Raw genomic sequence first — 24007 nt, 5'->3', positions numbered from 1 at the left:
ATTCTTCCCCCCAGTCATGGCTTTCTACCCTTCTGACACCCAAAGGCAATGAGAAAGGAGGCAGAGAGGAGAGAGTGAGAAGGCAACCCATTTTAGAAGTGAAGGAGTAGAATTGAAACCATGAAAAGGAAAATCACTCCTGTCTCTCTCCTACATGCCTAGGTAATGAACTGCCTGGCCGGGGCCTCTCCTGAGACAGTTGGCCGGGTGGGTAGCAGGCTGCTCCAGTGGGGACCACCACGGCCTTAAGTGAGAGACAGAACCTTGGCAGGACTGTGGGAATAAGGCCAAGTCATGCGGAGATGGGCTCTGTGTGGCCTCCCTGAAATCCAGCCCAAAGTCCATTTATATTTACGTCATATCATCATCTTCATTTCCTCCCAACATAACATCATCATCTCCCACACATATGCATCTTGCCAGAACTGCATATTAGTATGAGTTAATATTTAAACTAGACAAATTGCCTCCACCCTCAGTACATTACTGGGGCTGAGTAACAGGGCAGGTTTCAGATGCCCAGTAGAATCTGTAGAGCTTTTGACACCTTGAAGATATTTTTAAACCTAAAAGAACAGTGGCCACATGGTAATTGGTACTTTGCCCCAGGGATGTTTCAGTTTCAAAATAGGATTATGGGAATGGACCAACGGAGGGAGGTCATCTGACCAATTCATGCTCTTTCCCTATTTGTTCACCTAGAGATGGCGGGGGGGGGGGGGGGGGGGGGGGGGGGAGATGGTAGAAGCCATTCTTGGCATCAGGAGGAGAAATGACCATAAGTGAGGGTGACAGGGAGCCACCATTATACAGCCTCCCTGAATGAGGGCAGACAGCAGTAGGAAGGTGGAGGGCACCTTTAAGGAAGGCACAAAGCTGCTTTCACTTCTTTAGACAAGGTTTCTTATCTCACTTTCTGTTCATTGTCATTTGAAGGTATTTATTAAAAGCCAAGTTGCATCCGACATTGTACTTATGTTGGACTCAGGATACCACGAATCACAAACGTGGGTGTCCACATAAAGGCTCACACAGAGAAGAGACACCACCTGTGTGTTAAAGAATAACTGTGGTTAGGGGCGCCTGGGTGGCTCAGTGGGCTAAGCGTTGGACTCTTGATTTTAGCTCAGATCATGATTTCCTGGTGAGTGAGATGGAACCCCACGTCGGGCTCTGTGCTAAGAGCATGGAGCCTGCTTGGGATTCTGTCTCCCTCTGTCTCTGCCCCTCCCCCTCTCTCATACGTGTTCTCTCTCTCTCTCTCTCTGTCTCTCTGTCTCTCTGTCTCTCAAAATAAGTAAACATTAAAACATTAAAGAAAATATGTTTCTTATTAAAAAAGAAGAAGAAGAAGAAAAAAAAGAACCATGGTTCTTTACTAGGGCTCAGCCTTCAGCCTTCTCTCCTGAAGCTTCACCTAGATGTTTCCTCATTCCTGGCAGGGGAACACCGCATTCAGAACGATGTCTTGTCTGGGTGGGCACTTTCAGGGCTTTGTGTTAAAGACAAGGATGGTGATCATGCCGACCCCAAGCACCTCTTGAGATGAGGTTGAGTTTGCATGAGGAACACACAAGCCGAACCTTGCCTGGGCAGCCAGGGCTGACAGAGAAGGAAGAAGAGGAAATGACCATGAATTTTCCCAGGTCCTCAGACTGGTTCTCTCTGACCAGAGATCAGCACCCAGAGCATAGTTACTCAGCTAGCAGGCTTGTGCCTTTTCTAATCACTCCTCTTCAGTGAATTTTCCTGTGGCTGTGACCGCAGGCCTTGGAGGGGACCCAGCTCCAAACACAGATCTGAGTTGATACTGTAAGCCTTTAATCCCAGACCCTTGCTGTGGAGTCAGGCCCCCACATCGCCTGTGGAACTATAAGAAATACAGATTCCAGGGCCTCCCCCAGACCTGCAGGTACACATATCCTCTGGCTCACCTACGTGAGTCTATGCATGTTTCCTTAGGATATGTGCCTAGGAGTGGAAGTGGAGCTCCTAGGATAGATGCATCTTCATTTTCACACTAAATAATACAAAATTGTTTTTCTTTCTTTTTTTCTTTTAATATAATTTATTGTCAAGTTGGCTAACATACAGTGTAGACAGTCTGCTCTTGGTTTTGGGGGTAGATTCCCATGATCCATCGCTTCCATACAACACCCAGTGCTCATCCCAGCAAGTGCCCTCCTCAATGCCCATGTCCCATTTTTCCCTCCTGCCCCCCCCCCATCAACCCTCAGTTTGTTCTCTGCATTTAAGAGTCCCTTATGGGTTTGTCTCCCCCTCTGTTTGAAACAATTTTTTCCCCTTCCCTCCCACCATAGTCTTCTGTTAAGTTTCTCAAGTTCACATGTAAGTGAAATCATATGATCTCTGTCTTTCTCTGACTTATTTCACTTAGCATAATACCCTCCAGTTCCATCCACGTTGTTGCAGATGGCAGGATTTCATTCTTTCTCATTGCCAAGTAGTATTCCATTGTAGATACAAACCACACCTTCTTTATCCATTCATCAGTTGATGGACATTTGGGCTGTTTCCATAATTTGGCTGTTGTTGAAAGTGCTGCTGTAAACATTGGGGTACATGTGCATTTGACGAAATACAGCATCCTTTCTTAATAAAAACCCTCAGAAAGTCGGGATAGAAGGAACATACCTTAACATCGTAAAAGCCATATATGAAAAGCCCACAGCTAATAGCATCCTCAATGGGGAAAAACTGAGCGCTCTCCCCTGAGGTCAGGAACACATCATCAGGGATGTCCACTCTCACCATGGTTGTTTAACATAGTGTTGGAAGTCCTAGCCTCAGCAATCAGACAACAAAATGAAATAAAAGGCATCCAAGTTGGCAAAGAAGTCAAACTTTACACTTTTTGCAGATGACATACTTACTCTACATGGAAAACCCGAAAGACTCCACCAAGTGTCTGCTAGAACTGATACATGAATTCAGCAAAGTCGCAGGGTACAAAATCAATGTACAGAAATTGGTGCATTTCTATATACTGATAATGAAGCAACAGAAAGAGAAATCAAGAAATCGATCCCATTTACAATTACACCAAGACCCATAAAATACCTAGGAATAAACCTAACCAAAGTTGTAAAAGATCTGTATGCTGAAAACTATAGAAAGCTTTTGAAGGAAATTGAAGAAGACACAAAGAAATGGAAAAACATTCCGTGCTCATGGGTTGGAAGAACAAATATTGTTAAAATGTCAATACTACCCAAAGCAATCTGCGCATTCAATGCAATCCCAATCAAAATTGCACCAGCATTCTTCTCCAAGCTAGAACAAACAATCCTAAAACTGTTTTTCTAAAGTAACTAACGATTTACATCCTACCAGCAGTATTTGGGAATTCTGTTGTTCCACGTTTTTACCAGTACTTGGTACTGGCAGACTGAAAATTCTGCCAATAAATAGCATCACTTCTTTATGCTGGAATTACAACAGAGAAATGAAGGGGGAGAGTTTGGGGTAGATTTGTTTTGATTTGGTTTGAAAATAAATGATATTTTGTTACTTGGCCTAAACTGAGAAAGCAAAAATGCTCTGGTACCCAAAAAAAGTGATACATTTTGTTTGTTTGTTTTGCCACGGGCAAACAGAGCCAAAAGTGAAAAAGAGAAATTTAGTCGAGCCATTATTGTAAGCTAAAGAAGAGACAAATGTTTGAGGCACAAAAGAAATAATGAAAAAAATGAAAGGGAAGACTAAGCAGCCAGCATGTGAAGACAGATACAGATTTGAAATAACTGAGATGTGGTTAAGAAAAACAAACTTAGTAAACAGCTTAGTGGGTTTGGAAAGGCAGGAAATATATATATATGTTATTTATAAATAACCAATTTCCTATAAGAGATACAGAGATCCACTAATTTTTATCAACATTTTAATTTTAGGAATGGAACCTGTGTAGAAAATGGAAATCCTAAGAGAAAAGCAAGATGCATGGGAAACCAAGAGGGAGGCTTAGTGGAGAGTGCATTCGGGAAATGTGTGTCCAGATTAAAGATGAGACCTGGCAGAAACCAAGGGCGTGTAGGCTGGTTAATCACAGGACATTTTTTTTTTTTTTCCCTGCCTGGGCTGATGATCAACATGTCAGGTCAGCCTTTGTCAAAAAGAATTATGACAGAGCTGTTGCCCAGGCTCATTCCAAGTATGTATCATTGTTACTCACCCAGTGAGTTGGGGTTGTATTGAACCAGAACTGGGACAGAGTATGAAGCCACGCTTGGGTCATTGTCACCCGGAGTCTGTAAGGCAGCTGCACAGGAGCTCTGCATGAGCCCTTGGGACAGGCCAGTTCTGCCTAGTGCTGGCACAAATAAATGGCTGCTGCTCAGGGCTGCTGACTGACGACGTGCTGGTAGATGGGCAGAGCTTCCACCCTCTGACTATGATAAGCCTGTAGTGTGAGCAGAGCCGTCAGGGCTAAAATATAAGCCGTCTTCTGACACTAGCGTAAAGAATTGGTTAATATTACGTATTCCGTGCAAAGCCACAGTGTAAGTGCTGCTTCTGCCAAAAGTCATTCCTGTTTGGCGTGATGGAGTAAACTGCCATTAGCAGGCCCCTGCTCATCTTCTACCCACCTGCATCTCCACCCCAGTCCCTTCTTCAGGCTCCTCTTGTAGACATCAGCGGTCATCAGTCATTGTTGCGTATTAGCTGTTACGCGCCCTGTTCAGTGGGGTGCCTTGCAGATGTCTGTCTCTGTTGCTGTCTGTCCTTATCGTGTTTAGGCAGCCATCTACCCAGCTACACATCCCCCATTCCTACCAGCCTCAAAAGATCTTGGGCTTCTTTTCATGACAGGGCTCTCTGAAAATGTAACTTACATAGTCCCACAGTAAATCACCTCTGCAGCAATTCGGTTCTAGATCTTTATTCTTACGTGCAACAAAAGCTACAGTGTTGTCACAGTTGGGGATGATTTATGAGGTATGAATTAGGCATAGACAGGTAGCTAGAATGGATGGAGTTGTTTGCCCAGCTGAAGAAGTCACATCTTACTCAGATGCCTCCATCCACCTGAGTGCAGTCTCTTCCCACTCTTGGCTTCACTGTCTGGCACCCCACACTTCTCCTCTCCCTTCCCCATTTCATTATGTGTCTATCAAGACCTAGTTCCACTCCTACTTAATACCGAGTATCAGCTAGATAACGTGCAAGTACTTTAGCCTATTAGCGCATAGTTAAGATTATGTCTTCAACTCAGCCAGGCATGGGTTAAAATCCAGCTCAACCTAGCTGTGGGGCTTTAGTCAAGTAACTCGACCTCCCTATACTCCTTTCCCCCATCTGTAAAATATAATAATACCCAGTTCATAAGGCTGTTGTTGATGGATCAAAGATCATTTGCTTATCGTGCATAGCACAGTTCAGGCACTATGGTGAGTGCTCAGGAGAGTGGACACACAGTTATTTATGATGTGGCTTCCTTTCCAGCCACCTTCCCAGTGCTTATATCCATTCCATTGAACTACAAGCTCCTTTTGAGCAGGAACCTGGCCCCTTCACTCTTAGAGCTTTGCGACATGCACATGTTTCAGTGCTCTCTAAGCATGGGAACAAATCCAATAAACCACATGGAACCATGCTGTATCACACCTCTATGCTCTCATGTGCTGTCCCATCCCATCCTCATCTGGACCAGTTATCTCACGGTTGCTGGCCTGGATGAATTCAGGGTCCTCTGTGCTCCCTCCCCACCCCAAATGCAGATTTGACTGTCTCCCTCCTAAGTATATAGAAGCTCCTCACGGGCAGGGCTTGTTTACTTGACTCCATATCCACAACCCTGTGCACAGTGCCTGTCACATAGAGAGGAAATAAGCAAAATATGTTTACTGAATAAAGACTGGAGGTAGGGCTGACTGTAAATAAAAAGAAAGACAAGAATGCGAGGAAAATGAAATCATTGAAAACTGGGGATTTGTTACTATGGTGATTTCTGATTAACTTTTACTTGAGAGGGGTGGGAGACTCTTCTTTGTTCTTATTATTGGTTTGTTGTTGTTGTTGTTTTGTAACTTCCTCATCTCAGGCAATTCAGGAGAACAGCTATACCTAGCAATCCAAGGGAAGACTCAGAATTGGAGCCTCCCTGTGAGGAGGGGGAAGTGGGTCAAAAGCAGGTCTCAAATACCAGAGCTGGTTGTGCCATACCATAAGTTGTTCTTCACCGTAGCGGCAAAGGGAAGTGGAGGGCCGAGTTGGGTCTTCTGAGAACCATAGTATGAAAGAACACTTCAAGCCATAGTGCAGACAATGAAATCAAAGCTGTAGGGTGTAGTAATGCCTAGGTCCTATCCCGTCGTTAAAGCTTTCGTAATATGCCATGGTGCAGGCTCTGGTAGTAGCAGGGGGGATATCTGAGCGTTCATAGCCAAACCTGACCACTTGGTCAGATCACTCAGTGAGTCCTCATGATAACATTCATCTAGGGCTGTGGAGAGTGGAGAGTCGGGCTGTGCATGTGCGTAGACTCAGTTCTGCTCGAATGTGTACAGGAGGGCCCTGGGCTCCTTTAGGAGTGTCAGGCTTGGTATGAATCCTGAGAGCTCCTTGTTGAGGCCTTTCGTTCAAGCGGGAAGGAAGCTGAGCTCCACGGCGTCAGGTGATAAGTTGTGCACCACGTGGCTACTCACAGCCTTCTCCCAGGCCGTGCCACTGCCCCCAGACCGTCTCTAACCCAGGAGCCCCGCTACTCCAGGACGGAAATGGCCTGGAGACTTAGGAGCCAGTCCTAAGCTGGATCACTGTAAAGAAAAGGACACTTAGGGGCGCCTGGGTCCCTCAGTCGGTTAGCCATCTGACTCTTGGTATTGGCTCAGGCCACGATCTTATGGTTTGTGGGTTCGGACCCCACATGGGGCTCCGTGCTCACACCACAGAGCCTGCTTGGGATCCTCTCTCTCCATCTCTCTCTGTCCCTCCCCCGCTTGCTCTCTTTCTCTTTCGCAGAAAATAAACTTTAAAAAAAAAAAAAAAAAAAAAAAAACACGTAAAGAGCACTTGCAGCCCTAGTGTGAACAATAATATAACGGTAGGACACAGCAATGCCCAGCTCCTATCACACTGTTAAATCTCTCAATCTTTGTTCTTTTCAAACAGAATAAAGAAAATGGCTAGGAGCAGGCATGCTTCTCAAGAGGAAGCATGGGGTAGTAGGAAGAGGATGTGATTGCCTTAGAAACGGATCCAGGTCCCACTGACTGGGTAACCCCGGGCAAGTTAACTTAAATTCTGCGCGCCTAAGATTCCTTAACTGTGAAATACCCTTTCAAGGTTGTTCTGAGGATTAAACGAAATACCATCTTTGAAGTGCCAAGCACAAAATAAGTTCTCAATAAATGGTAGCTATTGTTACAATTTGTTACTGTCGTTATACTACTAAGCTATCTTAATACAAGTTTAACTGTCAGTATCCAAGGAGGTCAGAAGCTCTTATTGGTTCTAGAGGCCATGGGGGGAAAAACCAAACAAGTGACCAGCAGAGCCGTCCTTCACCTCTGTGTTAAATTTACTTTCTCCTTGTGTTAGAGTACAGGCTACCTGTTGTAACAAAAAGACCCCACTCACTCCTCCCTCCAAAAAACCAGTGGCTCACACAAGGTACACATTCATGCCTCTCCCGTGTTGGGTCAGAGATCAACACTCTAGGAAGAGTGAGCAGCTGTGCCCCACAAGACCATCTAGGGCCCAGGGTCCTCTGTCCTACAGTTCTGCCACTCCCTGTTGGGTTACCATCCTCCGTGTGGTTGAAGCCCATTCAGCAGCACGCCGTCCACTTTCCAACACACAGGAAGTAGGAAGGAGAATGGAGAGCAGCCCACTCTCTTTTAAAGGCACAGGGGTTGAATATATCACATCCATTCTCAACCAGTTGGCCAGAATGAAAAATGGCCAAACCTAGCTGCAAGGGAGTCTGAAAGTGGCGTCTTCAGGTGCATAGCCATAGGCCCTGCCCGGGAGGAAGGGGGTGGATCCGGTGGCACAGTTAGCAGTCCGCCACACCCTTCACATGCCTCATCCTCCCACTACTCACTCTCAGTGATGTGGGTTTGGGCCTCGAGGTTGCAAGGCTGTGTCCCTTGCCCTTCAGGCCAAGGACAGCCCTATCTGATACCAGAATCTGCCAGGGGACAGTCAACTGCTGTGCTGTCTTCTCTAAGGAGAAAACCTCAAGTCCAATTACTGTGCAAGGCAACACGCTAAAAAATCATACTCTGCCTCATTCACATGTCAAGTGAAAACTCACTAGTGTTTACAAAATGTGTGCTGGTATATAAACCACATCTTTGCGTTTCAGATTTGTTGACAGGATTTCTGTCTGGTGCCAAGTAGGTCGTCAACACGTGGTCTAGTAACACGTGTTCCTCCCACACAGAGTGGCCACGGTTTGTCATTCCAGATGCCATTTTTACATGCTGCTGGGGAAGGCATCACTGATGGCCTTCAGTGAGTTCCACGCTCTCTTCCTCTTGCTTACGATATCTCCCTCCTTAATGTCCTTGCGTCTCTGCTGGCCCTCAGCTTGCATTCACAAGTGCAGAGCTCTTGTGCGGGCCTCTCTGACGCAGCCACCGCCTAGGCAGCCGACCTGGGCTCACCAGGGCTGAGGAAAGTGAGCTGAAGGGAAGGCGGAGACACTCGTCACTCCCTTTCGGGGGGAGGAAGTGGTAGGGGGAGGCTGGCTAGAGGCAGCCGGCCTCTGTGTTCCCTTTGTTCCCATTATCACTGTCACTGTTGTTCCTTGTCCCAGTAAAGGCCACGGAGTTAGGGGCATGTTTTCTGAAGGCCTACTCTTATCAGCATTCACACCAAAACAGCTGCTGAGAAGCTTTGAAATTCTAAACCACTGCAAGGGATGCAAAAGTTATGGCTGCCAGTGTTACCGATTCCTCCTCGCAACTTGAGAAAGTGCCAACATAAAGATCCAGGGGAGGGGCGGACGGGGTTTCATGTCAGTCTTCAAAGAAAAGACATCTGCCTCAGTGCCAAAAACACAATGCAAATGGCTTTACAACCAAATTCTCAGGGCAGTAGATTTTGATGGGCTCTGACTTCATAACCAGAGAAGTTCTCAGTGGAAAGGAGGTCTCGTGGGGACAGGAACACAAACAGGAGCTTGAGGGCAAAAAGAAGAAAGGCAAAATTTCCTTATTCAAAGTCTATTCTGTTTCTTTAAAGGAATGGATAGATCTTCTGGACTGGAACTGGTGAATTCAAGGGAAAGAGAATTCACTGTTTTCTGAAGGGATGAGGCCACATTTGCAGAATCATCTGGCAGGGAACCTCCACAGAGACTAGAAAGATTGGCAGAGAGGGTTTTTGTTTGGACTTGGAGAGCAAACCTCCTCAGCTTTCATTCTCCACATCGGTGGGCAGGGGGCATGGATGACGCCTGTTCACACAGCTGCTTTGTGCTAATGTGCTTTCTTGTGGCTCTGCCAGGTGACACCCTGACCCTCGGGCCCTGGGCCAGTTCAGCCCAGAAAGCCACTCTCTGCCACTGTGGCCCAGATGTGACACTGACTCTCCCGTTACTTTTTGCCAGTTCACGACAGGAAGCCCACATTTTTATTTTTGTGTTCCTCTAGTTGTTTTAAGGTAACAGGGCCAAGGGGAGTGGAAAGATGCTTGACCAAATACCGACATCAGAAAGAAGCATCTTTGTTGTGCCTTCTATGTTCCTGAAAAATTTTAGGTCGCATAAACCAGTGTTGGTTACTAGTCTATGCCCTGCTTGGATTGTGCCAAATTCTAGGGACGGGGAATTCTAGTCAGAGTCAGAAGTCAGATCATCAAAATGGCCAGGCTGAATGTTCCAACAGAAAAGGGTAAGGGCAATGAGAAGAAAAGTGAGAGGGAAGTACAGAATTTTTCTGCCTGGTAACCTTGAGTAAGTCCCGTTGTCTCCACCAACAGCAAGCATCCAAAGAACAAAAATGCTTTGCCTCATTCTCCTCACCCCCTTAGCACCATGCCAGTGTGTGGTCTTCAGGCCCTTGCCCACAGAGAGGTCTTGCAGGGGCCTTAATCACCAGAGCTGGTGGGTTGTGTTCCAAGGTTGACTTGCTCAGAGCGCTGTCATTCCGACTTTACTGGATTTCCCCAGGTACCTATGAGCTTGGAGCCTGAAGGGTCTCAAGAAGCCACTGATCCAGCCACCCCACTTCTGGTTCTTTTATCCCAGATTCTGCCACTTGCCATCTACGTGGTCCTCTGAGTTGATTGTAGGTTATGGCTTTGCTTAATCTGTGCCCTTAATGAGATTTCTGTGGCTGCCCATCAGTGTGCCTTCACTGCCCACTTCCCAGCCCCGACGTTATGAAAACCCACTCAGAAATCTCTGTCTTTTGGGTGACTTCCATCTTTTAAACCTCCCAGGAGGAGAGGTTACTTCTTAACAGATTTTAGAATCAGCCACTCTCTCTCCCTCTCTTAATTCTTCAGCTCACAAAGCGTACCTCCTCAATGTGTGGTTGTTGTCAACTTACATACAAATTAAATCAGTGATTGATAAGGTTAAAGGGATCTTTCCTATTTGAAAAAAGTGATGTATTCTCGTAGAATGGTGCTTTCTCAGTACAGAAAAATCTGAGAACAAAAAAAAGAAAAGAAAAACAGAAGAGAGAACAGTCCCCTGCACACCACAAGCAAGCATCTTCGTCTTTCCTTCCAATTTCTTAGGCATTTGTCATATAGTCACAATCATGTGATCTTTCTTAATATAATACAAGCATTTTTCCGTATTACTAATAATTTTCTGTAAATGTAAGTTTTCATTTCTGTTTTACTTTACATTATGGCATGCCGTACAATTTACTTAGCCATTACCTTCTTGTTCAAGTTTTCTAACTTTTCAAATTATAAATACGTCATAGGACCTCTTCTCGTGTCATTTGTCAAAAAGCATCTGTTTAGCACAGACTCACAAGGAGCAGGCCCATTTTTAAGGTTTCTGTAACAGTATTGTTGGATTGGTTTATGAAAAGGTTAAAACACTAGCTTCTGGTCTTCAATCCGCAGTATATGAGAGCAGGCATTCCAGGGGACCTTCATCACTACTGGGCAGACTTCCTTTTGAAATTTTTGTTAATTGAGAGGTGAAAGTATCTCGTTAATCTACCCTGTGCTGCTTTCATTACTCCTGAAGGGAACATTTTCTGTAAGTTTCACAAGCTCTTCTTCCTTTCTTTGAATTGCCAATTAACATGCTTTCCCATTTACCTAATCTTAGGGTCTTTCTTATCTATATAAATTCCTTACATATTAAAATATTAACCCAAGAGAATTGAAAGCATGTGTCCACACAGAAGCTTGTGCATGAATGTTCATAACAGCGTTATTCATATAGCCAAGAAGTGGAAACAGTCCAAATGTCCATCAGCCCACGATTGGTAAACAACCAGTGGAACATCAGCACAGCAGAATAGTTTCAAGCCATAAAAAGGAGTGAAGTAACCGATTCATGCTACAAAGTGAATGGACCCTGAAAACGTTACGCCAGGTGAAAGAAGCCAGTCACAAAAGGCCACATATTATATGATTGCATTCCTATGGCAGATCCAAATAGGCAAATCCATAGAGAACTAAAATCATTGGTTGCCAAGGGTGAGGCTGAGAAGGAAATGAGGAATAACTGTTTAGTGAGTACAGGTTTCTTTGGAGGGGTAATGAGAATATTCTAGGAGTAGACAGTGGCAATGGTTTCCTTTGTAAATATATTAAAAAAAAATTTTTTTTTTATTAATTACGTTTCTTTATTTTTTTTGAGAGACAGAGAGAGACAAAGCATGAGTGGGGGTGGGGCAGAGAGAGAGAGGGAGACACAGAATCCGAAGCAGGCTCCGGGCTCTGAGCCGTCAGCCCAGAGCCCGACGCAGGGCTCGAACCCACAAACTGTGAGATCATGACCTGAGCCGAAGTCGGACGCTCAACCGACTGAGCCACCCAGGCGCCCCGATAAATATATTAAAAACCACTGAGCTGTACGCTTTAAGAGGGTGAATTTTATGGTATGTGAATGATATATCAATAAAAATAAGATAAAATGTTAATAGTAACCACAAAGGAACTTTTTTTTTCCCCTCCCAAAAAGGGTGGGAGAAGGTCTGAAAAACTTGACAATCTGTGTTCTAATTCTTTCTGAACCCTCTGGCATAGACAGTTACAACATATCCTTATTTTTTTTATCACCATTGCACCCTTGTCTTAGCCCTGAGATCTAAAGTGAAGTGACTGTAAGAAGAAAATGTTCTTTCCTCCTTCTGGAGCCTTTCCACAGTTTGGTGTTAAAACCTCATTTGGCCATTTGGGTTTGGGAACGGCTCCAGCTTTTCGTTGACTGCAGTGTTAAATCTCACCATTGGGGTCTAATGCTTCCATTTCTTTTTTATTTAAGTGTTTTTGAATCTCTGGGCGCGGGGGGATGGAAGGTTTTACAGAAAAGAAAAGAGAACATGCCGAAGGGGTGTGAGCCACTGCTTCTCGTCTCGGGGGTCATTCGGACCAGACAGGCCGTAGGGGCGGTGGGGGAGGGGGCAGCCAGAAAATATTCCAGGTGCCAGGAAGGCGGTGTTTTTCCTAAAGTAATGTGATACTTGTGAGAATGCACAAATGATCATCCAACACCACCTCTTCTCATTTCCAAAGCAAAGCTTCGATCTGATTTTTAGATGGGCTCCTTCCTTCCTCCCACCGTTGCATGTTGCCCCATCCACCCTGTGTATGTTCCTGAGTTCACCTCAGTTTTCTCACCTCAAAGATGTGACATATTATTGCTCGTGTTTGGTGGGGGAGGCTCTCCTTCACGGCGCCACCAAGAGCAGAAATCTGTTATGTTGTGCTTGGAGGAGGCGTTGCATGTGCTCTGGTTATGCAGTAAATATGCTCCAGAAAGTTCTGCCTGTAAAGCAAATCATGTTTTGAATGCGGTAGGAAAGCTCACTTATAGCAAGGAAACCGGTGTTCGCTCACTCCTCCATGGTGTATATAAACACTCGCCACATCTAGGAAGTAATCAGGAAACTAAGGGGAGCTTCAGTGCATTAGCTCAAACGTTCATTAAGAACCACCCCTCCAACACACACACACACACACACACACACACACACACACACACACACCACCTAAAGGAAGCTGGTGACTCACCAGGCCTGGCATGGTCCCGGCACCCTCACAGAGTCCACAGTCTTGAGGCAGCATGTGAATGTGGGGAATGTGGCCCAGTCTCTGATGTCAGGGCCCCCGTTAGTCACACACATGAAGCTAGGTTCTGTAGAACCAGGGGGCCATCCCCACAGGCCTCTCCCTCTTCCCCTCCTTTTACCTCACACCCAAGCCCTGGCATGGACCGGCCAGGAGTCCATGGGGCAGAAAGCAACTCTGGTCTACAGGCTCCATGTGCCAGCCATGGGATCAGTCTGTCTAGCTTCAGATCCCGTCTCCACCCCTAACCGAGCTGTGGGCAAAGTCTCATAACCCTCCGTTCCTCCGTTGTAAAGTGAGGGGAAATAATACCTCCGTCTTAGGATTGTCATGAGAATTTAGTGAGATGGCATGTTCTAGTACATAGCATAGTACCTGGCTGGCAGGGAGCCCTCAGTTGATATTGGTCACCACTACCAAGATTGGAGCCTTCATCTCAGTGGTGCCCATGCCACCAAAATATATACTAGCTTTCTCTTACTGTGTAACTATTACCACAAACGTCGCAGCTTAAACAGCCGCCATTTATTAACTCACAGTTCTGAGAGTGTGGGTATGGTGTGGCTGACCTCTCTGCTCCCAAAGCTGTGTTGGCCAACAGTATTCTGGAGTCTTGACTAGGGAAGAATCTATCTTCAGGTCCTTGTAGTTTTAAGACTGAGGTTCCCATTTCTTTGCTTTCTGCCAAGTGGGGACTGTTCTCAGCTCCTAAAGGCCACTCGTGTTTCTGGCCACATAGCCCCCTCTATCTGCAAAGCCAGCATTGGAGAACATCCCTTCCCTGGAATGCCTCTTACACTTTGTATCTGCTTCTCCAGAGAGAGCCCAGTCCTTTTCAAGGGCTCACTTGATGAGGTCAAATCCACATGGGATAATTACTCTTTGTTAAAGCATGGTTATGCCAAATAAAATAGACCAATCTTTAGACTTTCAAGGGAGTTGTTTTCTCTATGGAGAATGTAGCAAGATACCTCAGGTTGATTCTTGTGGGTGTTTCCAATTTGAAAAGGATCAAGAACCCCCTGTCATGAATCTTCTATCCAGAAGTCATTTCCAGTGCTTTCTGCCACATCTTCTCCTTTTGCCTCATGTTATTATGGTTGACCAGAAAAGGATGGTTGCTCATTAAACTATAGTTGTTGCTGTGTTCCCAGAGAAGTGTATGAGACTGTGCAGTTGATCTGCAATGCAGCTTTGAGTTCTTTTTCAGCTGTCCCCATCTCCATCGCTTGTTTGGTTTCTAGGTGCCCTTCCTTGTTCCTTCGCTTGTGTTATGATTTTCACCCAGGCAAAGTGGAGACCAGCTATAGGGATGGTGAGGGATACCACCAGGAGACATGCCGCATGAAAGTACAGGCCAGTGTGGCTCCACCTGTCACTCTTCAAAGTCAGGGCAATCAACAGCAAGGATGGACTTCTGCCTCAGGGCTCTCACTTCTCCACATCCACCTGGGTTGGTTTCTGGGGCAAAAATGCTCGCATTGCTGAAATTAAAATGATTGGTTATTTTCACCTCTCTTCCTCCTGCCATCTCTCCTCTGCCTTCAAGTTTATGTGTCTCAAGAGAAGGTAATTTGTGGGGCGCCTGGGTGGCTCAGTTGGTTACACATCTGACTTCAGCTCAGGTCATGATCTCATGGTCCATGAGTTCAAGCCCTGCATCAGGCTGTGTGCTGACAGCTGAGAACCTGGTGCCTGCTTTGGATTCTCTGTCTCTCTGCCTGCCTCTCTCTGCCTGTCTGTCTGTCTGTCTCTCTCTCTCTCTCTCTCAAAAATAAATAAACATTTAAAATTTTTTTTAAAAAAGAGAAGGTAATTTGCTTTTGCAGACAACTGCCAGTAGCCTATTCCCCTTTTTGGTACGTAGCTCTCGTACACACCAGAAATCTTCTCAGAAGTCCTGAGTATACAGGTGTTGCTTTATTGGTTGGCATACAAGGAAATGTGAGCTTATCTGTGTTTAACGTGCATTTAGCAAACCAGACTATGGTCTGTGGCATCAGTGAAGGGAATAGATGTTCAACCGGACTCATTCTGGATCAAAGCAGCCTATGCCCAGAGTAGCGGATAGATTCCATCTTTTATGGCAGCTTCAGTCAATCACCCAAGGGCTATATGGAGAAGGATTCTGAGGCCACACGTGGCATAGCACCAGAAAGTGCTGTGATCAGTTGACAATGTCTGCCAGACTCACACGAACAGGGTGTGACGATCCTTGGATTCTCTCTTCGACAACTCTTTCCTGAGTTGCGTAATGCCGTTGGCGCATACGAGATCCACAGGACTCAGGAAATTTTATGTAAATCGGGTTTTACTTGCATAATAGAAACAGAGCCCTTTAGTTTTGCCAAAGGATTGAAGAATGGCAGGAGTTAGGGGGGCGCAGGGAGCAGGCAGCTTCATGGCTACAATCCAGACACCTCGACCACAGTCATAGGATCTTATTGGTCAGAGTTCTTGTCAGTCAGTTTCTCTAGGTATAGCAACATGCAGAGAATGATGGTCATGAGTTCGTAGTATATGATTTACTCATCAGAGTAACTCCAGGGCCCCACTTTTGGGATGGCAGTATTCAGCGTTTCCCAGTGTCCCACAGATCTAGGGCAAGTCTGTTAGTACACTATATGTTCATAATGGACCTACGGCCTTGGCCGTTGGCCATAAATGCCACACCACAGAACTGTATATGTGGAGAGGATGTTTTTATTTTAACTCGAATGCTCAGAGGTTTGCCTTGTGGCAAGGAGCCTGAAGTCATGTTGAGTACGGCTCATGGAGCACCTTCTGACTCTTCCATCAGGAGATGGTTGGTCTGACTGCCCCAAGTGGGAGGAAGAAAACCACAAGTTCTTACAAAAATATTTTCATTGCAATTAACTTTTAATGTCTTGAGCCTGCATTTACTGATTTACTTTGGTTTCTTCATGTCTGTCAGCGAAAGGAAGAGAGTAAGCAAGATCCGTGCAGAAACATTTCCTAGTCAAAATTGCACATACATGAAGTGGTAACAGAGCTGCCCCTTCTACAAAAAAGAATCGTTTTCTTCCAAATGATTTTTGACTGAGTGTTGCTTTTTAGCATTCTAACCATTTAACAAATATTTATTGAGCTCCTACAGCATGCCAGGCACTGTTCTGGACCCTGGGGATGTAATAACAAAACCAAACCGAAGAGTATCCCTGCCTGCAAGGAGCTTACTGTTTGTTTCCTTTCATTATTTCATAGAGTTATATGGACGGCATTAGTTGTTTATTACAGTGGTAATACCTTTTCTTAGCGGATTTTGAAAGATTGGTTTTTTCCTTAGTCCTGTTTTCAGTGGGGTTCCGATGTAGCATTTTGTTTTGTTGGAGTTGGAAGAGTAGTTTGTAATGGGAGTTCTCATTGGTTCTAGCTTCTTTTCTCTATCCCATGAGTAAGCTTCTAGAGAAGAATCAGCATTTCGTGTCAGTTTTTTAAGTGGCTTCCTTCTACTTAGAGTGCCTATCATTCTGGATTGCATGCCGATCACACACATGTAAGGGAAACAGCTGTTATGCTGTTTCAAAGATATAGATATAAGTTCTTTCTCCTTCATAAGGCAGGATTTCTTGACCTTGATGCTGTTAACATCTGGGGCCAGTTAATTCTTTGTTATTGGAGGCTGTCCTGTTCATTGTAGAATGTTTATCAGCAGCATTCTTGGCCTCTACCGACTGGGTACCAGTAGTACCTCTTATCCCTGAGTTGTAACAACCGAAAATGTCTGTGGACATTGCCTAATATGTCCCTTGGAGAGTAAAGGGGGTGGGGTGAGGGGAGTGAAGTCACCCCCAGCTGAGAACCACTGGCGTAAATGATGTGCTTCTGTGATTCAGGTCTTACATCTTCTAATTATAGTAGATCATTGAAATCCCTGAAAAAGGCGCCTGGAACAAGAACTGTCTTCTGTCTGACCTTTGAACTTTCTGCCATGAAAGAGTTAATATAAAGCGAGCAAGATATTTATCAATCTTATGAAGCAATAGCAACAACAAACGATGAAATTCCTTCCATAAATCATGCCTCGGACAGCATTTGCATTTCCTATTGGAAATTTGTTAACATTGCATTCATCTACCATAAGTTAGCATGTTGGACACAGTACACTGTAAGTTCATCTCAAATGATTTACGTGTAAATGTGTTCCAGATTTGGTGATCTCAGCTCAAGCAGTAGGTGGCTCATTTCCAGACGTTTCCATTCTCAGGAACTGACATTGAATTCAACTGAATTCATTGAATTCAGTAGGTATTTATTGAAATGTGTAATGTGAGAGGACATTAGAGCAGTCTGATGCTGCTTTCATAACCCTGTTCCCCAGAAAAGCAGTGTTGAGAACAGTGCCCCCCTCCACCTCCCACGCCCCTCCCAAGAGTCTATATCTGATGTGGCACTCCCCACTTTGGATTGCAAGATACTAAGAAAAACTGGCTCTTTCATTCTCCTCCACTACTTCAAGTCCCTTCCATTCCTGTACCAGCTTTGCCCTCCCCAGTGAACACGTGTAATTATACATGATGCCAACGTGTTTCTTATTTGAGCCTTTGGTTTCATATGGGCCACTTTTCAGAGTTGTGGCAGGGCCATCCATTGCATGTTCTACTTACCCCCATCAACTTGACAGGGTATTATAGTCCAAAGTAGGACCATTCAACCAACTTAACCTTGTATTTCTGAATCCTCCTTACTTGTCACACATGCCAATAGATTCAGAACTGCAGGGTCAAGTGCTAGTGTAGGCCACTGAGAGAAGGGTTGGTCTTGATGCAGAGAGAAAGGGTGAAAGAGAAACATACTGGACTGGAGAATCTTCACTCATTTGATTGCTGTTTATTGAAGACCTACCACGTGTCAGGCACTGCATTATAGCTATGACAAAAATGGACAGGGCCCTGCTTTGGTGGAACCCACAGTCCACTGGGTAATGAGACAGGTGGACAGACCATGTTCCAATATGGCGCAAGAGATGCCATGATGGGGGAAATCAGGATGCCGTGGAAGCACTTAGGAAGAGCATCACCCCAGATGTGGAGGGTGGGTACGGGGGTCAGAGAAGGCTTTGCAGAGGAAGCGGTCTCACCTGGAACATGAAGGACGTGTTGCACATCAGGAAAGAATGTTCAAGGCCATGTTCCAAGGCCTGAAGGAGAGCAGAAGAAATGGAACCTTTAAGGAACTGAGAAGTTTGGCATGTTTAGATAGTAGGGCATGAGACAGGGAGAGTAAGAAGTAAAAAGGAAACAAATCAAGTCGCTTCTCAGGATTCTGACTTGAGCAAGTCAGTCACTGGTGGTGTGTGTCTGAGATGAGCACAGGAGAAGTAGATTTGGAGGAGTGTGGGATAACAGCAACTTGAGTTTTTAATCTACCACTAACTCTCAAACATGGGATTGATTTTTTTTAATATTTGAAAGATGTCAAAAGCTAATGGAAATTGGAAAAGTTAATTAGCAGCTGTAAATGATTTTGTTACTGTAGGCTATGATGACATCCTGCAAATATACTCGGACCTCTTAGTTACTGCCAATTTTCTTTTTCATCCGGCAACTATTTCCTAATTTTGATACATATCACTCTTCCTGCTTAAAATTTACCATGTGTGTGTCTCAAGAATGGGTACCCGTGAGGGAAGAGGTATGATGAGCTATTGTAGGAGCTGTGTTCTGGCTCTCCCAGCACTCCTCCCCGTTCTTCCTTAGATTTTTTTTTTGGGCCATGATACAGGTTTTCATTCTGATATCGCACAAGCTCACTTTATAGAGTGTACATTATTCTTTTAGGTGACTAAAGAAAAGCATAAGAAGTAGTATTAGATTATCTTTAGGAAGGTATGTAGTGTTACAGAATTTTAAGGGGTGTAGACCTCATTTGAGGGAGTTGCTGCCTCGTGACCATACTCTGGGTGGATCCCATCACCCAGAGCACATGGGGAACAAATGTGGTTGTCAGGGGCACCGAGATTGCTTCTAACCATAAAGTCTAGCCGCTGCTTTTCTTCTTGTCCCTTACAGGCCTGAAGCATCCAGGGATGAGCCTTATAAATGATTCCTCTTTAATGCAACCACCCAGCAACTAAGGAGCATCCAAGTTCACATGCCTCCTTTTTCTTTCCGGCAGGAATTTAGATAATGGGCTGTGTGCAATGTAAGGATAAAGAAGCAACAAAACTGACGGAGGAGAGGGATGGCAGCCTGAACCAGAGCTCCGGGTACCGCTATGGCACAGACCCCACTCCTCAGCACTACCCCAGCTTCGGCGTGACCTCCATCCCCAACTACAACAACTTCCATGCAGCCGGGGGCCAAGGACTCACTGTCTTTGGGGGTGTGAACTCTTCATCTCACACTGGGACCTTGCGTACCAGGGGAGGAACGGGTAAGAATCGAGCTGTTCTTAATTCTTTTGACAACTGAACATCTGTGTTCCCGTCAGCTCCCTTTGACTAAGGACTTAGCGTTAAGTTTTTCATCAGACTCCACCCACCTGCTGCCAGATGAGGGGCTGGAAAACAGGAAAAAAAAACGAAAACAAAAAACACACAAAGAACATAAGGCTTGATGGACAAATGAAAATGCTGGCCACAGTGGTGTGAGGTGACCCCCAAGGTGCTGCTCTGTGCAGATCCTGCATGGGTTAGGAGGTACAGCTTCCACTGAGGTACTGTCTGCCAACCAGTGGTCTCAAGCTTGGCTGGCTGACTCGGAATGACGAGCAGCTTTTCAAAATACTGAGTCCCAGCCAAGATCTTTTGAATCAGAAGCTCCAGGACTAGATCTGAGTGTGTATTTTGAGTTCTCCAGATATCAATGCACTCCTTCCTCCCAAAGCCCAGTTAGGAGCCACTTTGCATGGGTAGAACCTTCTCCCTCATCTTCCTGATCGTCAGCCTGCCTGTCACCTCCCAGCTAGTGGGAACATTTGGCAGCATTAGTTTTTGGCCATTCATCTTCATTAATTCTTTCTGACCTTCCCACCACCTTCCATATGACTGAGTTTACCAACCCTCAATTGTATCATGTATCTTGGGGCACCAAATCTTGGGGGTCCTGGGTGGCTCAGTCAGTTGAGCATCCAACTCTTGATTTTGGCTCAAGTCATGATCCCAGGGTCGTGGGATCGAGACCTGCATCAGGCTCTGTGCTTGAAATTCTCTCTCTGTCTCTGCCCCTTCCCCTGCTTGCGTGCTCTCTCTCTCTCTCTCAAACTAAAAAAAAAAAAATTTTTAAATAAAATCTTATGTATCCTTAAGAGATCCTTTTCATTTTTTTTTTAAGTTTCCTTCTCTTTCCCACCACAAGACTCTGTTTTACTGCCATGTACATTTGCTGACTTAGCTAATACTTTGTAAAATATCTGGCATACGTTCTCAGACATATGTTTTGCAAAATATTTGTAAGTTATCTCATGCATCCTTAGCCTTCCAAATCTTCTCCCAGCATGTGAATCATGGTAACTAGATATTAGACATTATTCTAAAATTGTTCTGTTTATTGCAAAAGTTTAAGGAGATATACATCAACCATTATGCTTTTGGCTTATTTGGGAAGCGATGTCTTACATAAGGACCCACTGTGCCTTTTTACCTGGGGAGTTGGCACTACTGAGGCATTAGCAGGGATTTTTTTTTTTCCTCTGCATGCAACAAGGCAGTGTAGTTATATCCAGGGGACCTGACCCAGAGCCTTGGGCATTATATCCTTGTGTTGTAAGGGATCCAGCTTTCTTTTAAGGTAGGCTTTGCATGAGTGAATCAATGTTAGCACACTCACCCATCCTTCCTACCTTCCCGGAAGGTACCTGGAAAGAAGGGAGGAAGGAAAGAGGCATTCTATGGAAGTCTGTCTCTGAGGATGCAGGAGCAAAAAAAAAAAAAGGGGGTGGGGGGCAAAAATGCACCAACACACACTTCCTGTGCCTGCTGAGTTCTTTGCCAACCAGACTGAATTCTACTGGCGCAGACATTGACCTTGTTCATTCATGAATGCTGGGTACGAATCCGTGTGCCTGCAGGTATCATTCATCAAGTCACTGGAGGGGATACTTGGCATTAAACATGGGAGTCTATACTATCGTCAGGGACAATATATATAACAGACCACCTTATAAAATTTCAAAGTTCAAACATGGCACTCCCAAATGTTGGTAGATTTTTCTGCCTTGTATTATTATTTTTTTTTTAGTTTATTTATTTATTTTGAGAGAGGGGAGGAGCAGAAGGAGGAAGGGACAGAATCCCAAGCAGGCTCCGCACTATCAGCCAGGAGCCCAACATGGGGCTCTGGGGCTCGAACTCATGAACTATGAGATCATGACCTGAGCCAAAATCAAGAGTCGGACACTCAACCTAACTGAGCCACCCGGCTTCCCACCACCCCACCCCACCACCTTGTATTATTTGGCTTTCTTACATGTGCAGGTCTGTCTCTCCACCACTGCTTTTAGTGCTTTAATGTCTGTGTGCCCCGGTGACCTCCTTTGACTTTCCGCTCCACCCTTAGAAGATGAAAGTCCCAGTGAGAATTTGCAGGCTGATGCAGGGAGAGAGAGGGAGAATGGAAGTATCCATCCTCATGTGCCTTGTCTTCCACACAATGGAGCTTGGGTTTGTTTTCAAATTATGTAACAAAAGGAATCTGTTAGCGGAGTGTTCAGTGAGAACAGGCATGACCTACAGGCTTCCACTTCTTTGTTTTAAGCCAGTCGTCTCTTCCAACCTTTCAAAGAAATCTAAAGTTGCCAAACGAGCCCTGCGGCTGTGCATGGTCAGACCTTCTGAATACCAGTTCTCCTGGGAAACCCCACTTGGGATGAGGTGGAAAGACAAGCCCCCACCTCCTTCTCTGGTTTTTGAGTGGTCCCACAGGCACATCTGTTCCCTTGGAACTACGGACACAGCAAAATGGCAGCTTGGTGAAGAATGGAATCCATGTTGTGCATTCTTTAGACCATATCAGGTACTTTGAAGTGTGTGGACAGCAAAGTAAGAAACCAAAGAACAGAGAAATGGATGTATTAGTTAACGATTGCTACATATTACCACAAACTTAGCAGCTTTAAAACAATACATATTTACGGTCTCACAATTCCTGTGGGTCAGAAATCCAGGAATGACTTAACTGGGTCCTCTATTTCAGAATCTCTCACCAGCTGCGATCAAGGTGTGTTGGCTGGGCTTTAGTCATCTCACAGTCCAACTAAGAAGGATCTGCTGCCAAGCTCATGTGGTGTTGGCAGGACTCAGTTCCTCGTTGGCTGTTGGCCAGAAGCCACCCTCAGTTCTTTGTCGTGTGTGCCTCTCCGACATGGCAGCTTGCTTCATCAAAGTGCTCAAGCCAAAATGGCAGTTCAGAGAGTGGCTAGAAGACAGAAGTCACAATCTTTGGAAGCCTAATCACCTGTGGGACATCCCATCACCTTTGCCATGTTCTCTCGGTTAGAAGCAAGTCACTAGGTTCTTCCGCACTCAAGGCAGGGGGATGACACAAGGCCATGAATACCAGGAGGCGGGAATCACTGAGGATGCTATCTTAGAATTCTGCTTACTATGTGAAGGAGGCCCTAGGCCAAATGGGATGCTGGCCATTTCTTACTATTGATAGCAGACTTCTGCAAAGCAGAAAAGGCCTCTGTGGGGAGTCCACCAGATGAGAAGACCTAGGGCGGGCATGAGGAAGGGTAAGTATTATAGGTCAATGCAAGGATAGGCAAATTTGTGATAGGAGAGAGGGAGTCCCCAGAGCAATAGCAGATACCAAGAGCAAGAAGACATCCTCTAACTGGGGTGAACATTTCTGGAGAGGGTCTTCTCAATCCCAGGCTGAGGAAGGAGTTTCCTATCTCATTCTATATTACTGTTACACCATGGGAAAAGAGTGATCTGTTGCTGGGCTCCTGAGAGGAGGAGAATTTGTGTCAGATAAAAGGTGTCTGGAACTACTGCAGACCTCTGCAAATGTGAACCATACCACCCCTGCTGCCCCTTCGCCGTGGACATGACATTAATGTGTGTCTTTTCCCGAGGACTCATTCAGAGGCGCATAGAGAAAAGTGCACCTTCAACTCTAGGTTTTAGTCGGATCGAGTAATGCTTCCCCTACAAAGACCAAGGCATACATTCAGCCCGCAACTCTGGTTTCACACATGAATTACATCACCGCATCCTGTTATCAGTGCCGATTAGATGTAGGTTTTGAGAATGAGACTTCAGTGAAGATTTAATTTCTTGGAATTACTTTCCCCTTGTGTAATAATCTCTCCCCTTTTGATTTCGTGTTGTCAGGAGTGACCCTGTTTGTAGCCCTTTATGACTATGAAGCACGGACGGAAGATGACCTGAGTTTTCACAAAGGAGAAAAATTCCAAATATTGAACAGCTCGTAAGTTTGGAGAGGGAAGGGGAAATATGCGTGTCTTTCAGTTGGGAAGGAATACTTGTGTTACCAGTCTGTGCCTTTTCAGTACCCGAAATGCTAAAAGAGCACTTGCTAAATTCATTGATTTGTGGCAATGTAACTTAAGAAATGAAGGGTAGACAAACCAGGACAGTATTTTATGGCTCTGGGGTCCAAGGAGCTTTTTGGAGGATACCGTAGTAGCAGAGTTGGTGTTTGGGGTTTCAAGGTTGGCCAAGATCCAGTATCGCCCTCTACAGAGCTGCATCCTCACATGATTGGCACAAAGCTTGGCTGGCCGTTCGCACAAAGCTTGGCTGGCCGTTCGCATTACCCTCTCTCTGCCTTGAGGGTTTTTTGGT

General features: G+C 45.3%; 1 protein-coding gene across 11 annotated transcripts in view; it reads left to right on the top strand.

Annotated features, from left to right (window-relative positions):
* FYN (FYN proto-oncogene, Src family tyrosine kinase) overlaps positions 1–24007 on the top strand; it is a 211614-nt gene that overhangs the window by 133044 nt on the left and 54563 nt on the right. For all 11 annotated transcript variants that reach the window (XM_049652942.1, XM_049652931.1, XM_049652938.1 and 8 more), the window contains 2 exons: positions 19372–19629; positions 23534–23630. In XM_049652942.1, coding sequence (XP_049508899.1) covers positions 19383–19629; positions 23534–23630 — 344 coding nt within the window. In that variant the 5' untranslated portion in view covers positions 19372–19382. The remainder of the gene's footprint in view (positions 1–19371; positions 19630–23533; positions 23631–24007) is intronic.

This window comes from Panthera uncia, assembly GCF_023721935.1.
Source record: "Panthera uncia isolate 11264 chromosome B2 unlocalized genomic scaffold, Puncia_PCG_1.0 HiC_scaffold_24, whole genome shotgun sequence".
Classification (NCBI taxonomy): Eukaryota; Metazoa; Chordata; class Mammalia; order Carnivora; family Felidae; genus Panthera; species Panthera uncia.
The sequence above is the reverse complement of the archived record's forward strand: the minus strand, read 5'-3'. Positions and strand labels throughout refer to the sequence as shown.